This window comes from Nerophis ophidion, linkage group LG26 (genome assembly GCF_033978795.1).
Source record: "Nerophis ophidion isolate RoL-2023_Sa linkage group LG26, RoL_Noph_v1.0, whole genome shotgun sequence".
NCBI classification, from domain to species: domain Eukaryota; kingdom Metazoa; phylum Chordata; class Actinopteri; order Syngnathiformes; family Syngnathidae; genus Nerophis; species Nerophis ophidion.
In genome coordinates this window covers 24,639,593-24,658,077 of record NC_084636.1, presented here as the reverse complement: position 1 = coordinate 24,658,077, position 18,485 = coordinate 24,639,593, and the positions used below count along the sequence as shown (strand labels likewise).

The following is an 18,485-nucleotide window of genomic DNA, read 5'->3' as shown; positions in this document are numbered from 1 at the left end:
GATCTGCCGCTTCTTTTCTTTTTCTTTTTTCTTTTCTTTGTCCTATGTCCCCCCCTCCCTTGTGGAGGGGGTCCGGTCCGATGGCTGTCCAGAGTAGAGACCCAGGATGGACCGCTCGCCTGTATCGATTGGGGACATCTCTACACTGCTGATCCGCCTCCGCTTGAGATGGTCTCCTGTGGACGGGACTCTCGCTGCTGTCTTGGATCCGCTTTGGACTGAACTCTCGCGGCTGTGTTGGAGCCACTATGGATTGAACTTTCGCAGAATCATGTTAGACCCGCTCGACATCCATTGCTTTCGGTCTCCTAGAGAGGGGGGGGGGGGGGTTGCCCACATCTGAGGTCCTCTCCAAGGTTTCTCATAGTCAGCATTGTCACTGGCGTCCCACTGGATGTGAATTCTCCCTGCCCACTTGGTGTGAGTTTTCCTTGCCCTTTTGTGGGTTCTTCCGAGGATGTTGTAGTCGTAATGATTTGTGCAGTCCTTTGACATTTGTGATTTGGGGCTATATAAATAAACATTGATTGATTGATTGATTGATTGATCTTTGTCGTTAGTTTTTAAGCCAAAATGCCTCCGTTCTCCCTTTTCTGTCTACACACTGTGTCTGCTTGTGAGTACTCCGTGACTGTGCACTGCCAAACATGCTCGTCTGCTCGTAAACCAGCAATGGCACGACGTGACGATGACAAGGGCGCGGCGGACCGGTACTTTTCAGAGGCGGTATAGTACCAAATATGATTCATTATTCCATTGTAGTGGAACATTTCTGTCCTAGGGTTACCTCTAAACTGAATGCATTGGGAGGGACATAAGATGTCAAGTCACCCTGACCAAGTGCTAGTTCTTTTGGTGGGGTGATGTTTGAACATTGGACAGTTGCATGGGTTGTTGTACTACAATCACACCATCCATCCATTTCTACCGCTTATTCCCTTTGGGGTCGCTGGTGCCTATCTCAGCTACAATCAGGCGGAAGGCGGGGTACACCCTGGACAAGTCGCCACCTCATCGCAGGGCCAACACAGATAGACAGACAACATTCACAGTCACGTTCACACACTAGGGCCAATTTAGTGTTGCCAATCAACTTATCCCCAGGTGCATGTCTTTGGAAGTGGTATGATTCATTATACTATACGAACACAGGTATAGCTCTAAGTGGACAGTGTTTACCTGGGGACACGGGGCTCCTCTGCTTTCTCCTCAGCAGCCGGTGGGACGCTCTCCTCAGCTGTAAATTGCTCCACCGGTGCAGGTGCCTCCAGGGGCAGCTCGGACTTTGGCTCAGGCTTTTGGAACTTGACATCAGGTCCTGGAATCTGTGATATCGTGGTGGTGCTGGTGGTGGTGGACGTGCCGTTGATGCTAGCAGTGGTGGTGAATAAGTCTTGCTGGGTGGGTGCAAAAAGAGCTGAGTCTGAGGTGAAAGGGGGCAAGGTGTCATCTTGTCGGAGGGGCGGAGTGGTTCTTGAGGGTTGGGAGGGTTCGGGAGGAAGTTGCTGCTGATGCAACGACGTTTGTTTTTCCAGGGGCGGCCTGCTGGAGGACACACTATCAGATGGGGGTAGGATGGTGGTAGCCGTGCTAACTGGGGTGTAAGGTGGCTCCTGCTCCTCGCGGACGGCACCTTCAACCGGGTACATATCCTCGTCCCCCTCGTACGGCATCTCCTCCTCGTCTTCGTAGTTGTACTCCCCTTCCTCCTCATACGTCTCACCCTCCTCGTCAAAGATCGCCCGGTCTTCGCCTCCATCTTTGACGTAGCTTCCCTCGTCGCTGTACACCCCCTGCGGGTCCTCCCCGTCCCAGCCCGGGAAGTCCTCCTTGCCGTAGCTGATGGAGGAGTGGCAGGAGTGGTACGAGTCATTCTCGTCGTAGAACTCGGAGCCTCGCAAGCTCTCGCCGTCCTCGGGGGCAAACTCCTCGCTCAGCTGGGAGCTGCCTCGGCTCAGCTCGCCCGACGAGGCGTAGCGACTGTCTGTGGGGCTGAGGGAGAAATACACGCACAGATGTTATATAAAAGAATTAAAAATAGTCGGAGCGATCAAGGGCGTCGAGCAGCATCCAGGACTTGCGGGACTAGCGTGTTGGTTAGTGTGAAACTTGAAGGCCTACTGAAATGACATTTTCTTATTTAAGCGGGGATAGCAGGTCCATTCTATGTGTCATACTTGATCATTTCGCGATATTGCCATATTTTTGCTGAAAGGATTTAGTAAAGAACATCGACGATAAAGTTCACAACTTTTGGTCGCTAATAAAAAAGCCTTGCCTTTACCGGAAGTCGCAGATGATGAAGTCACCCCTGTGAGGGCTCCTCACATCCTCACATTGTTTATAATGGGAGCCTCCAGCAGCAAGAGCTATTCGGACCGAGAAAACGACAATTTCCCCATTAATTTGAGCGAGGTTGAAAGATTCGTGGCTGAGGATATTGATAGCGAAGGACTAGAAAAAATAAAGAAATAAATAAGTTAAAAAAAAAGGCGATTGCATTGGGAGCAATTCAGATGTTTTTAGACACATTTACTAGGATAATTCTGGGAAATCCTTTATCTTTCTATTGTGTTGCTAGTGTTTTAGTGAGTTAAATAGTACCGGAAAGTCGGAGGGGTGTGTTTGAGGGAAGTCACGGCAGCTGCATGGACGGCGCAAGCTCCGCAGATCTCCGGTAAGAGGCGATTTTTTTACCACAATTTTCTCACTGAAACCCGCCGGTTGACAGAGTGGTCGGGATTCATGTTCGCTTGACCGCTGTGATCCATAGTAAAGCTTCACCTCCGGGAATTTTAAACAAGGAATCACCGTGTGTTTGTGTGGCTAAAGGCTAAAGCTTCCCACCTCCATCTTTCTACTTTGACTTCTCCATTATTAATTGAACAAATTGCAAAAGATTCAGCAACACAGATGTGCAGAATACTGTGTAATTGCGCGATGAAAAAAGACAACGCGTCATCATTCCGCGACGTTTTCAACAGGAAACTCCGAGGGAAATTTTTTATTGTAATTTAGTCAACTAAACCGGCCGTACTGGCATGTGTTGCAATGTTAATATTTCATCATTGATATATAAACTATCAGACTGCGTAGTGGGTAGTAGTGGGTTTCAGTAGGCCTTTAAAAGGGACTTGTGTTGAGGTTGAGGCCAAAAGGGGGGAGACTGCTAGCTACTAGTGGGGAACCAGACCAGCAAGCTGAAGAGTGGAGGTGGGAGGTGATGCATCTGTGGCCTTGTTCACACTGCAGACAAATCCGATTTCTTACTCAAATCGGATCCTGAAGTGCTACAACAGAGCAGTGTTTTTCAACCTTTTTTGAGCCAAGGCACATTTTTTGCATTGAAAAAATCTGGAGGCACACCACCAGCATAAATCATTAAAAAACGAAACTCAGTTGACAGTAAAAAGTCGTCGCAATTGTTGGATATGACTTTAAACCATAACCAACCATGCATCACTATAGCTCTTGTCTCAAAGTAGGTGTACTGTCACTTATTTGGACTTTTTTGCTGTATTCCTGTATGTAGTATTTTAATTCTTGTCTTGCGCTCCTATTTCGGTGTCGTTTTCTCTTTTTTTGTTATTTTCCTGTAGCAGTTTCATGTCTTCCTTTGAACGATATTTACCGCATCTACTATGTTTTTATCAATCAAAAATATTTCAGTTATTTTTATCAATCTTTATGGGGACATTGTCGATTGTCATGTCATGTACAGATGTACTTTGTGGACGCCGTCTTTGCTCCACAGTAAGTCTTTGCTGTCGTCCAGCATTCTGTTTTTGTGTACTTTGTAGCCAGTTCAGTTTTAGTTTCGTTCTGCATAGCCATCCCTAAGCTTCAATGCCTTTTCTTAGGGGTACTCACTTTTTGTTTATTTTTGGCTTAAGCATTAAACACAATTTTACCTGCACGCCGCCTCCCGCTGTTTCCAACATCTACAAATCAATTAGCACCAGCTGCCACCTACTGATATGGAAGAGTATTACACGGTTACTCTGGTGAGCTCAAGACAACACCGACACAACAGCAAGACATAATTTTCAGACTATAATGACTGGTTTGAAAACTATTTTAACCCAAATAGGTGAAATTAGACAATCTCCCACGGCACACCAGACTGTATCTCACGGCACACTAGTGTGCCGCGGCACAGTGGTTGAAAAACACCGCAATAGAGCACTGTGAAGCGGAAGGAGAAGTGCCACACCCCAGATTGTGTATGATGTATTTTATATATAATGCATTGAGCAGTTACTCTGTATTTTTAAACACTTTTTTTTTTTAAAAGCATTTTCCTTTGTGTGGATTTATTTTAGATGATATTTGTCCACTACCTGACCGATTCTATCTTAGCTACCTCTCATTGACGCCCTAACCACGAGCCATCAGGAGCAAGGGTGAAGTGTCTTGCTCAAGGACACAACGGACGTGGGAGACTGGCCCTGCCAGAAACCTGAGGGTTCCTGGTTCGATCCCCAGCTTTTACCAACCTCATCACATCCGTTATTACCTTCAGCAAGACACGTCACCCTTGCTCCTGATGGGTCGTGGTTAGGGCCTTGCATGGCAGCTGTCGCCATCAGTGTGTGAATGAGTGTGTGTGAATGGGTGAATATGGAAATAGTGTCAAAGCGCTTTGAGGCAGAAGGTAGAAAAGCCCTATGGTTGTATAACCCATTTATCATACATAATGTGTATTTGGTAACACTTTAGTATGGAGAACATATTCTAAGTAACAAAGACTTAATTTTGAGTTATTTGGACATTAGGGGAACATATAAGGGTTAGGGTTACTAAAAAGTTATAATTCTGAGGTTATTGAGGGAAGACTCTTAGTTAATTGCTTACTGGTTGTATAATAAGGCCATGCAGAATAAGGCATTAATAAGTACTTAATCACTAATTAAGAGCCAATATGTTACTAATTTGCATGTTAATAAGTAAGTAATTAATGGTGAATAAGTTCCCCATACTACAGTGTTACCGTATATTTTCTGCTGGATCTATTCTCTATTTTATGCTGCCCTTTTTTTTTTTGCTGCAGCTGTTACATATACTGTAATATTGTACATGGTAATTGGGATTTGTTATATATTGTATATATGATATAAAAATATAATATTATATCAGTATATAATATATACTGTATATATAATATGTACATTTTACATGTATGTTATATTGCTACTATGGTACATTTTTAGTCTACTTTATACTTTTTGTTTTCGCCCTCTTTTTGTGCACGGTCCTTTCCATCCTTACCCTTTCCATCCTTCATAACTGAGCTACTGTGTGGAACAATTTCCCTTGTGTATCATTAAAGTTTACCTAAGTCTAAGTAAAGACTTTTTTTTTTTTAATGCAGCAGTTATAAAGAGTGTTCAGGAACATGCCGAGCCACCCCTGTACACATGATGGGGAAAATATTTTGCAATATTAAAAGCATCGTTATATTTTCTGCGAAATAATTAGTTTTTTTTCAGTTACGTTTTACAATACAAACCAAAACATTTGTGCTGTCCGTGCAGTTTAAGGTGTGGACCTTCAAGACAAATTTAAATAATAATAGTTTTTCTGGCAGGTAGCCTTGTGATTGGGTGAAATGAAGATTATTTGTAAGTCTGTTTTTATGTACGGAATAAAATTGGGCATTTATTCAAAAATGCTAAATAATAAAAAAAAATCCACACATTTCTAAAAGACGAGGAGATAAAACACACTGGCATTCTGTTGAATCGTCTATATTAATCACTGTCATGTTGATTCAATAGGACATTTTCGGTATTTTTTTTGAGCTCGAGTCGCGCTCTTTAACCTTTTAAAATGTTTCAATTTGTCCATTTGAGGATGGACAAATGGAAACGGACATTGACTTGCGTGCCTCTTTTTTTTTTAAGAGCTGCACAATCTCTCCTACTCCAAAGTAATGACTGACATCAGCATTGAGAAATTCTTACCCCATGTTTTATGTTGCAAGGAAAACAGTATTTTTGGGCCCTTTTGACTATCAAATTATGTATTTTAAAAATGTTTTTAATGCCAGCTTCATGTTTTTTACTATACTGTTCTTTGTGGTTATATACTGTTATTAAAAGACATTAGGCAAAACCAATTAGGTTGTTGGGAATGCTGAAAAATGAATACATTTTAATGGATTTGATTTTTGATTCAGATTTTTGCAAAAATAGAGTGAACTACTTGGCTGCGGTTGATTAAGTCTCAACTCAACTAGGCCTGACAAATACCATATTTTCTGCATCATAGGGTACACTGGATTATAAGGCATCTCCTAATCCGTAGCTTACGAGTGCAACAACACCGGAAATGTGTCCCGTGAAAAAAACGTCCGACCGGAACTCTCTAATAACTAAAGTTCCATGGTTGAATTATGTAAACCCACCACACCGGTAGTTTTTAGCGCTTCCATAGCGAGATATAAGTTTGAACTTTACATTAGAAATGGCAACAGCAGAGGGTGAATGCCCCATAACAAGAAGATAGAGAAAAAGAAGAAGCTTATCAACTATGGAATCGGGAAGGACTACAGTGGCGGACGTGCACAACTTTTCAGGAATTATAAAGCTCTCAAATACACAGCGGGTACCAGAAGGTAAGAAAAGTTGGTTTTGCATAATATTGTGAAACAAAAGGCCAGATAATATGTCTGCTAATGGATGCCATTTTTGTCTCGTATTGGCTATTGCAATTCTCTTTTCACTCTCTTCAACAAATCAACGCTAAAGAGGCTTCAGACTGTACAAAATGCGGCTGCAGACTTTTGACCAGTGCACCCAGAACAGCCCATATCACCCACGTTCTATCCAGTTTTCATTGGCTTACGGTTAAATTACGCATGGATTTTAAGATTTTAGTCCTGACATTATGTGCGTTGCATAGTGGGGCCTCTCAGTACATCACTGACTTATGTCCCTATTCATCAGGGCGCAGCCTCCGGTCTTCAGGCCAGGGTCTTCTAAAGATTCCAAAAACTTTTAATACCCGTGGAGACCTGGCATTCCAGGCTATAGCTTCCATACTCTGGAACAATTTGCACCAGTCCCTCCGTGATCTTGACTGTGTTGACACTTTTAAGAAACATTTGAAAACTTCTCTTTTTAGTAAAGCTTTTAGTAAATGCACCTTTTAACTATCATTTTTAGTCCACTTGTATCATTTTTATGATGTTGCTCCTGTTTTAAATTTAATTGTTGTACTACTTCACTTATGTTTTTTAAAGCGATTTTACTTACCAAATTTACTTACTTAGTGTACTTACAAGAACAATTAAAGTTTTGTGGCATTTACTGGCGTCATATTGCAGTCTAAAAGTATCTCTTATGTGTGACTACCATCTACTGATCACACTTATTACCCCATGTACCGAATAAAATTGCTTTGAGGTCGGTAAGCACAACCAGAAATATTACGTACATTAGCGCACTGTTAATTTTTGAGAAAATTAAAAGATTTTATGTGCACTTTTTAGTCTGAAAATTATGGGTAACCTCATGATACTGTCAGCTATGGCTCTATACCTGCAGCATAATATACACTTGCATTTAAACAGGAGTTCAAAAAAATTTTGAGACATTATCTCATTGCCATGTGAACTAAAAGTGAACAGAACATTTTACCCATAGTCCCCGAAGATATGCCAAAAATAAATAGTTGTTTTTGTGTATGACAACATAAAATTGCATGAAATCAGTTGACATAAAACCATTAAGTAAAGGTCTCATTACACAATTTTTAAAAGTGAGGCTGTGATCTAGGCATGTTTCGGGTGTTCAACGGTAGCTTCTGTCATACAGATATCGCGGCAAATTAACAGAAGATCTGGCATTTATCCGCCTTTTCCTTTCAAACAGAACTCGGTGAAGTGCGATATCAGCACATATGTGCGCACTGCTAAACGGCGACATGGCATTCAGCGTTCAGATAATTAGAATCAGGGCAACATCGGCAGCAGTGTCTGATGTGACATAAGATACTTGTAGGACATCCACAATAGGACGAGAGAAGTTGAGTCGTTCCGTCACTACACACAGACGTGGTCCCACCTCTCTTCCAGTTCTGATACTTCCTTGCTGCCTTTTAAACAGAACAGCGATCCATATTCACTTTTTAAACGCCACTTTTTAGTTATTATCACGACTCATTTGTGTTTAATTTGATCTTATCGTCCAAGTGCAGTAATTTGTTGGGTTTTGCATGTAATGATCTCAGGGAAATGTGACTGCATCCTTCCTGCGTCGCTGCTGTATGTCTGGTACCCTGACAAGAACGTCTGATTAGATATGAAAGGTCTCACATATAGAATGCCACCGTAATGACAGACTAACAAATTGGATGCCTTCAACAGTCTTAACAAGCAAAAATTAGGTTACTCTGTCTGTGCTTGCAGCGGACGAACTCACACATACACTGCATGTACAAAACCCAAAATCAGTGAAGTTGGCATGTGTGTAATTCGTAAATAAAAACAGAATATAATAATTTGCAAATCCCTTTCAACGTATATTCAATTGAATAGACTGCAAAGACAAGCTACTTAATGTTCGAACTGAGAATTTTTTTTTTTTTTGCAAACAATCATTAACTTAGACTCTAATGGCAGCAACACGTTGCAAAAAAGTTGCCACAGCGGCATTTTTACCACTGTATTACATGGCCTTTCCTTTTAACAACACTCCGTAAATGTTTGGGAACTGAGGAGACCAATTTTTGATGCTTTTTAGGTGGAATCATTTCCCATTCTTGCTTAAGGTACAGCTTAAGTTATTCAACAGTCCGGGGTCTCCATTGTGGTATTTTAGGCTTTACATTGTGCCACACATTTTCAATGGGAGACAGGTCTGGACTACAGGCTGACCAGTCTAGTACCTGCACTCTTTTACTATGAAGACACGCCGTTGTAACACGTGACTTGGCATGTCTTGCTGAAATAAGCAGGGGCGTCCATGACAACGTTGCCTGGACAGCAACTTTTGTTGCTCCAAAAGCTGTATGTACGTACCTTTTATCATTAATGGTGCCTCCACATATGTGAAAGTTACCCATGTTTCGGGCACTAATACACCCCCATAGCGTCGCAGATGCTAGCTTCTGAACTTTGCGCCTGTAACAATCCAGATAGTGCTTTTCGTTTTTGGTCCAGAGGACACAACGTCCACAGTTTCCAAAAACTATTTGAAATGCGGACTCGTCAGACCACAGAACACTTTTCCAATTTGCAACAGTCCATTTTAGATAAGGTCTGGCCAAGGGAAGCCGGCGGCATTTCTGGGTGTTGCTGATAAATTTGTTTCGCTTTGCTTAGTAGAGTTTTAACTTGCACTTACAGATGTAGCGACAAACTGTAGTTACTGACAGTGGTTTTCCGAAGTGTTCCATAGCCCATGTGGTGATATCCTTACACACTAATGTTGCTTTTTGATGCAGTACTGCCTGAAAGATCAAAGGTCCGTAACATCATTGGTTATGTGCAGCGATTTCTCCAGATTGTCTGAACTTTTTTCATTATGTTACGGAACGTAGATGGTGAAATCCCTAAATTCCATGCAATAGCTCGTTGAAAAAAATTTTCTTAAACTGTTCAACAATTTGCTCACGCATTTGTTCACAAAGTGGCGACCCTCGCCCCATCCTTCTTTGTGAATGCATGAGCATCTCATGGAAGCTGCTTTTATACCCAATCATGGCCCCCACCTGTTCCCAATTAGTCTGTTAACCTGTGGGATGTTCCAAATAAGTGTTTGTTGAGCTTTATCAGTCTTTTTTGCCCCTTGTGCCAGCTTTTTTGAAACACGTTGCAGGCATCAAATTCCAAATGAGCTAATATTGGTAAAAAATAACAAAGTTTACCAGTTCGAACGTTAAGTATCGTGTCTTTGCAGTCTTTTCAATTGAATATAGGTTTAAAGGTTACAAATCATAATATTTTGTTTTTATTTTACGATTTACACAACGTGCCAACTTCACCGGTTTTGGATTTTGTGCATTGAGCAAGTCAGCAGCTCGCCCACACACTATGCTGCACCAAAACATAGAGAAGATCAGGTTTATTTGTGTGATTCATTGGTGATTTAAAGATAGATGCAGGACAAATATTAATAGTGCTTTTAAGATAATACATACATACAGAGAGAGAGAGAGAACGAGAGAGAGAGAGAAAGAGAGAGGGTCAAGAGCACAGGCATGCAAGCACAGTGAGCGAGGAGGACGGGACAAGTCCACCACTGACGTCACAGCGAGACGGAGTCACAGGCTGGAGCAGGAGAAAAGAGGAGGCGTTGGGAGGAGGTACAGAGACCCACCTATCGGACAGCGAATGCCTACTGTCTAGAGAATATTGGCGACTGGTGCGCCGGCTCGACCCAGAGCCTGAGTCGATATCGCTGCGCCCGTTGGTGGCCGAGTCTAAACTATCATTGTGTCTGGTCAGGGGAGCGGGGGAGAGGGAGGGGAAAGGAAAGGAGCGTCAGTAAAGCTCACATCATACAGAAAAAAATATGTGCTGGTAAAGTCAACCACATCCAATTCATTTTATCCGCGGGCCGGATAAAACCTGGTCGCGGGCCTGATCCGGCCCTCGGGCTGTACGTTTGACACCCCTCATTTAGAGGGATACTGCTAAGTCACATGACATAGGACTACGTAAAAACAGCTGATAATTATAAATAAATATACTGCACATATTGTCTTTGCAAAGGCATACAGCTCTTGTATCGGATCTTACAGTATAGGTTTGTGTGTGTGTGCCTAATGTAGAGACCAGAAAGTACATTCTTGATCGGTATTAGCTTTGCCAACAATCTCCAAGGTGACCTGAGGATGCATGTTAAGAAAGACGGCGACAGTGACAAGTTACCTCATGTCTCTGTGGTCATAGTCCATGTCGTCATTGTATGAGTGGTTGTAGTGCTGTTGCCTGATGGGATACTGATGCATGGAGGCATTAGGCTGAGATGTTGTGTAAAAGGGCGGGGGCATGCTATTGCTGGTCTCGCTGCGGTAGTCGCTGTCCCTGTCGTCCACAGCGCTGTCCGGGTCCTCGTCTGCTTAAAAAACATGCGACGTGTTACAGTAAGGAGGACTGAAGAGTGACGTTTTGACATGTTACTGGAAAAGCTTAACTTTTAGAAAACCTCAAACCAGTGAAGTTGGCACGTTGTGTAATTCATAAATAAAAAAACAAAATACAAGGATTTGCAAATCCTTTTCAACTTATATTCAATTAAATGTGCTGCAAAGACAATATATTTAATGTTTGAACTGAGAAACTATTTTTTTTTGCAAATAATCATTAACTTAGAATTTAATGGCAGCAACACATTGCAAAAATCTGAGGAGACCAATTTTTTAAGCTTTTCAGGTGGAATTATTTCCCATTCTTGCTTGATGAACAGCTTAAGTTGTAAAACAGTCCAAAGTCTCCATTGTGGTATATTACGCTTCGTATTGTGCCACACATTTTTAAAGGGAGACAGGTCTGGACTACAGGCAGGCCCGTCTAGTACCCGCACTATTTTACTATAAAGCCACACTGTTATAACACATGGCTTGGCATTGTCTCGCTGAAATAAGCAGGGGCGACCATGATTATGTTGCTTGGATGGCAACATGTGTTGCTCCGAAAACTGTATGTACCTTTCAGCATTAATGGTGCCTTCACTGATGTGTAAGTTACCCATGCCTTGGGCACTAATACACCCCCATACCATCACAGATGCTAGCTTTTGAACTTTGCGCCTATAACAATCCGGATTGTTCTTTTCCTCTTTGGTCTGGAGGACACGACATCCACAGTTTCCAAAATAATTTTGAAATGTGGAGTCATCAGACCGCAGAACACTTTTCCACTTTGCATCAGTCCATCTCAGGTGAGCTCAGGCCCAGCGAAGACGGCTGCGTTTCTGGGTGTTGTTGATAAATGACTTTCGCTTTGTATAGTAGAGTTTTAACTTGCACTTACAGATGTAGTGACGAAAACATTGGTTTTCTGAAGTGTTCCTGAGCCCATGTGGTGATATCCTTTACACACTAATGTCGCTTTTTGATGCAGTACCACCGGAGAGATCAAAGGTCCGTAATATCATTGCCTACATGCAGTGATTTCTCCACATTCTCTGAACCTTTTGATGATATTACAGACTGTAGATGGTGATAGCTGGTTGAGAAATGTTCCTTAACTGTTCGACAATTTGTTCACGCATTCGTGACGCTCGCCCCATCCTTGTTTGTGAATAACTGAGCATATCATGAAAGCTGCTTTTATACCCAATCATGGCACCCACCTGTTCCCAATTATCCTGGTCACCTGTGGAATGTTCCAAATAAGTGTTTGATGAGCATTCCTCAACTTTCTCTGTCTTTTTTTCCACTTGTGCCAGCTTTTTTGAAATTCCAAATGAGCTAATATTTACAAAAAATCAAGTTTGCCAGTTTGAAAGTTAAATATCTTGTCTATTCCATTGAATATAGGCTGAGAAGGATTTGGAAATCATTGTATTCTGTTTTTATTTACGATTCACACAACGTGCCAACGTCACTGGTTTGGGGTTTTGTAAACAAACAAACTATCATTAAGCTGAAAGGAAGCCACAGGAAAGAGGAAACAACATTTTCACTGCAGCTAATGGTCTCTTGAGGGAGAAACTGCACAAGGAGATCATTACATCAGGTGAACCACAGACGGTAAATAAAGATTTATTGGTAGAAGTGCAAAGACTTACTCTGCTGATCTCCCCACAGACTCCAATTACCTGCCGGGAGATAAAGGGATGCGGAAAAACCACATTAGAATGATGGTTATAGCAAACACGTGAGCAGTCCAGAAGCTACAGATGTCTACAGTTTAATACACAAGTCTTAGTCATCAGGATGCAGACAGAGTCGAGGAAGGTTTTGTCCGACAAACTGCGTCACTTCACATCCGTCACACCGCTCATACTAGACTAGGCCTGCTTTCACAGTTTGTCAGCGTCACCCGGTTTGATGCCTCATTTTCAGTTGACAAATGAGCAAGGGAATGAGGGCACATGGAGGACATGGCATGACACACCACATGAAGAGGTAATGCCTGGCTACAGGCTTAGTTGGTTGACACTCACAGCACTGTGTGGACGGCGCATGGAGCGGCTTCTCCTGTTCTTCTTGGTAGGCACACTGGGGAAGTAAATACACAAAACAGATAATTGAAAAAGTATATATATTTTCCTAGAGAAAAAGTTGGTCTTCTCATATTTGGGGTCTGTAAAAATGCATAGGTGACAATTTCTCTCAAAGTGAATCACAGCTTTTTTCCTTGTCACTCACAGCAACTCAGTGGTGTGGCGTCGGGGCCAGTGAGGCCTTCTCTGCTGGCCTAACATAACCAGTATTTATGATCATAATTAAAGATAACATTATTCTTTTATTTGCTTTCCCTAAATATCTACAATTATTCATATTCTCTTCATGTCCTATTATGCTCTTTCCAGTGCTGTTGTTTTTAGTTTTAGTTTGTATCCAATCAGAATTCAGCAAACTTATGTTGTCATGCTGTACCAAATCTGCCTGAGGCATTCCGAATCAACAATGCACTGTAAGGGAACGAACACATACAGTTGATAGACAGTTGCGATAGCCAATCAATTGAACGTGACATTTACGTGTCCTGTGATAGGATACTCAATCGGGGCCGTTAGCGGATGAATTTGAGAACCTATAGAGTTGATATACAGTTGTGATAGCCAATCAGATCACAAGTTGTTGACAGTAGCTTAAGTAGCCTGATGTTAACGAGACTGTGATCGGATACTCCCTTGTCTATCAGAGTTAGTTTGTAACGAACCCCAAGATGCAAAGAGAGGGAGGGAGGCATTTTGCAGAAAAACATGATTTAATTAAAATATTAGAACAACAACAAACCAAAGGGGTACAACCAAAAGCGCGCACGAGGCGGATGACAAACTAAGGGAGCTAACATGGGCGCTAGAAAATAAAAGGAGCTTAACATGGAAGCCAGCAAAAACAAAAAGGGTCTAGCGTGGAAGCTAGCGGGTAGCGAGCAGGAAAACAAAAGTCGTAACGTGTAGTACAAAACAAACTGGAAGCAGGGAACAAAAAACAGTAAGCTACAAACATCTAACGGATAAAGCTTACCGCTACGCTGCAAATACAAGACATGACACGACATGACAGGAGCAACATCGACAAGACAATACTCCAGCACTGACTGGACGACAAAAGCATTTACAAATAGGAGCGGGCTGATTGACACCAGGTGTGGCCAGGTGCCAATCAGCCCCAGCTGAGGAGAAACAGCGCCCAGGGAAAAAAACAGGAAACAGACAAAATAAAAGCGCTGACAGGAACTAAAAACAGGAAATACTAAACACACAGAGAGGAAAAAATAAAACACAAACAAACTGTCAGTGGCAAGCCTGACATTGTCATTCCAAAGTGAGTATCCAATCACAAGTTTCAATTTAGCAGGAAGCGGGAAGTGTTGTGCCGTAGCCAGACCGGAATAGCAGAGAAGAAGAACCAACATTGATTTAGGTGGCAGATATATATTTGCAAGGCCATTTTCAAGAAGGATATTTAAAGAGAAACTACATCTTGTGAGACGATGTCTGCCAACCCCGGAAGCTAGCGCAGCTGTTCTGGCAATGAAATGGGAAATGCCCCCCTTTTCCACTCAAATCCGCCAAAGGCGAGGAGTTCCACTGGCTTATACGGCGTCGAATAGGTGCGATAGATTTTGAGTTCAAATGTAAAAAATTTTCACTTTAATATGTTTTTGGCAATTTTAATTTTGACAGTACCACATAAGATATTTTCTAATTGCTGATGCCTTTTAATTGATTTTTAAATGCGTCACAAAATAACCAGTTTTGTTCACTGTTGATGTGGATCAATGCCCAGTAAGGCGTGAATATGGTTTTGTATAGTATTTCTCCAACAATGGTCATATGGTGACATAAATGATGGTACTTTGAGAGGTAACCATTCAAGTCGGACGTCACTGAAAGCCTAGGTGGGAAACCCATGGCCCGTCACCACAGCAACTTGAAGAGAGGCAGCTAGGCTTGGAAAAAAAAGTGTGACATTGGGTAAAGTGATTTTTTTGATAAAAGTGGCCAAGAAAGCAGATTCAACAGTAAACAAAAAACTATTGAGCTGCTAAAAAATAAGATATTTGTCTTTTCACTCCAAAATACACCCCGACTGGCCTTGGGATGAAACTGCTACCAAGTTTGAATAAAATAAATTACGTGCATTCAAGTTAAATATTTAAAAAGCAATTCCCGGATGACAATGTGGCAATAAAATTACATTTTAGTCCAAATATTAAATTATACAAACAGCCTGTGATTAATCACGATTAATCCAAATTCAAAAGTAGGTATAATCTGGTTAAAAAAATTATCATTTGACAGCACTATTAATAAAACATCATAGTTTATCAAAGCAATCCCCATATGCAAATAAAATGCGAATAACTGAATTTGATTGCATACTAAGTAAGTGCTATGATTATCCAACACTGGTATGCATGCTTGCCAACCTTGAGACATCAGAATTAGTGAGAATTTAAAACAATTTTAATGTTTTCTTGTAATAATCAAATGAGAGCAGTTTTCTAATATAGATGATTTGGCCCACTTACAAAGACAATAACACTTAGTATTATATGTGTGCGTTGGGGTCCTGCTTTGGAAAGAATGTGTACCCCTTTCAGAGATCACATTTAGTTCTCCTTAAAACATTCACCCGTTCCACAATGAGATGTAAGCATGGGATGAAGTATATTCCTGTAACTTTGTCTGTAAAATATATATTTTCATCAGCATTTCTTTCATGGTTAACATACTGTACATTAATTAAGATTCTTCATAAATGACAGTAAATTGAGCACGCCTCTGATTGAGGAGTCATAGTGTATCGACCTGGAATTTACACCGTGAGATGTTGGGAGATATACGATTTTCTCGACACAAATCCTCGTTTTGTTCCTGGCTTTGTCATGAATGAGTTGAGAATCGTAACGAGGCCTTTTAAATTTACTAAGGTCTGACATGTTTAGTAACTTTACCAGTGGCAGTAGTCAGACGAAGGTGGCGGTGTGTAACTGGCAATCTGGATTTGACACACTCACAGACTTTCTAATCGGTCAAACGGTAGAGGGCGGGACATCGAAATGAAAACAATAAGATCTTGGGGCTGTAAATGTCATTTTGAAATGAGCATATCCCGGTTGAACTACTGTAATCAGTTTTAGAGGTATAAAAAAGAACATGATTTATCAATGCCTTTTGACATATCAGAGCCATTTAATAATTAATGATTTGGCATGACATTATTACATATGGATCCTTTAAAGCATCTCGACAGAAGAATTGAATAGCGTTGACGATGATTGTTATCTGTTGTGGCCGCTTGTCACCTGTCAGTTCTGCACAGGTGCAGTGCAAAATCATACAGAATAAATTGTTACGTGTTTATTTTGTCTAGAGTTCAGATGGAATTTGATTTAATGTACGGCAGAGATTTGCTGTGCGCAGAGGACGAGTGAGAAATGCGCGATTAATTTAATCTGAAGAAATTCATGAGAATGGTAGCTCCAGGAGATTTTCGGGAGGGGCACTGAAACTCTGGACTTTCTCGGGAAAACCGGGAGAGTTGGCATGTATGCTGGTATGCCATACACACTATTATGAACCAAGAGAAGTAATAGCTTAAGTTTATAATATTATTTTGCATTTAATGTTCTAAGAATACAATAGCTAAAAGCTAGCATTGTAAACCAGACAATAGATCTTACATCTTGGTCTCTCATAGCATTGAGTTGCTCAAGCTTCTTGGCCCAGTACCTGGCCTCGTCTTCTGGAATGTCTGCAGCGTATAACACACACATCATGATTGACACACTTGAAAATGAGAAATAAGAAATTGAAAAAAAAAAACAAGACAACGAACAAGAATAGGACCAAAAAGGTCAAACCTAATGGCAGTTCGAAGCGGGTGTCCAGCAGCAGCCTGTGAAAGGTCGGGTCTTTGGTGCCGCAGATCTCATTCTCAGCCATGATTACATTGGAGTCCAGGGTTAACCACTGACCTGGACCCTCCTGGGAATAGAAGAAAAAAAACAACTACGAAAAAAATACATCATTTATCTTTCAAACGAGACCTATTTTGGTGTGTTCGTCAAAATTATTTTAATTCAAGAGCCGGAAAAAAATATATTTTTCCTATTTACACAGACACCCCTCAACTTGTTACGTGATAATAGTAATCAGCATACAGTAAAGGTATAGCTCGGTTGGTAGAGCGGCCGTGTCAGCAACTTGAGGGTTGCAGGTTCGATCCTGGCTTCCGCCATCCAAGTCACTGCCGTTGTGTCCTTGGGCAAGACACTTCACCCACCTGCTCCCAGTGCCACCCACACTGGTTTAAATGTAACTTAGATATTGGGTTTCACTATGTAAAGCGCTTAGAGTCACTAGAGAAAAAGCGCTATATAAATATAATTCACTTCACTTCACTAAAGAAGAATGGACATGATTGGATGGATATTGGAAAATCTGGGCTTTGTTCATGAAACATGTCAGTCAAGTGACAAGAGCAGGAAGGTTTTTAGCTCCTACCAAAACCAGAGATCTTTTCCATTACTGCTTAACTGCAGTTAAGATGAACAATTCTTAAAGGAACATCCAAATTAAAATACTTTCTGGTTGCCAAATCTAGAAAAAACAAGTCATACGGACGAGAAAGTCAAAGACAAATAGACTGAATAGACATTTAAAAAGTAAGAGAAACGACATTTGTGGTGTACTAATAGATATACTGAACATGAAATCTCAGATAAAAAATATACAAGATAAAGCGGCAAGAATTACATCAATAATGAATAAAGCATAATATGTTCTCGACCAAAAATCACACCAAATTCTCTACTTCTTGCCAGTGTTACCATATTTGAGTTATTGTGCATACATTTTGGGGAAATAACTAAAAAAGTACACAAAATCACTTACCATGTGACGCAAAAGAAAGATCAGTTAGAATAATATGTAATGAGTTGATACATACAGTCATTACAAAAACATTGGGTGGAGCTACCATGCACAGTTACTTTAAAAAAAACCTCACAATTTATCTGTAATTGTTGTTCTAAAGCAGGGGTAGGGAACCTATGGCTCTAGAGCCAGATGAGGCTTGTTTGATGACTACATCTGGCTCTCAGATAAATCTTAGCTGACATTGCTTAACACGATAAGTAATTAATAATTACGATGGTAATCACAGTGTTAAAAATAACGTTCAAATTATAAAACATTCTCATGCATTTTAATCTAACCATCCGTTTTCTATCGCACCTGTCCAAGATTAATGGTAAGAAGTATAAAATGTATTATTGGTTAAATTCAAAATAACAATGTTATTAAAAAGAATAAGAGACTTATTATACTCTAAAAATGTTGGTCTTGTCA

The 18,485-nt window shown here is 41.0% G+C and overlaps 1 protein-coding gene across 1 annotated transcript in view; it reads right to left on the bottom strand.

The window, feature by feature from the left end:
- The window catches only part of LOC133543606 (protein unc-13 homolog A-like), a 123,900-nt gene extending 107,017 nt beyond the window's left edge, over positions 1-16,883 (bottom strand). Inside the window, exons 1-6 of the mRNA XM_061888284.1 lie at positions 16,817-16,883; positions 13,119-13,173; positions 12,741-12,770; positions 10,877-11,063; positions 10,323-10,442; positions 1,180-1,992 (exon numbers count right to left, since the gene is read on the bottom strand). Of these exons, the coding sequence (XP_061744268.1) occupies positions 1,180-1,992; positions 10,323-10,442; positions 10,877-11,063; positions 12,741-12,770; positions 13,119-13,173; positions 16,817-16,831 (1,220 nt within the window). The 5' untranslated portion in view covers positions 16,832-16,883. The remainder of the gene's footprint in view (positions 1-1,179; positions 1,993-10,322; positions 10,443-10,876; positions 11,064-12,740; positions 12,771-13,118; positions 13,174-16,816) is intronic.
- Between the last annotated feature and the right edge of the window lie 1,602 nt (positions 16,884-18,485).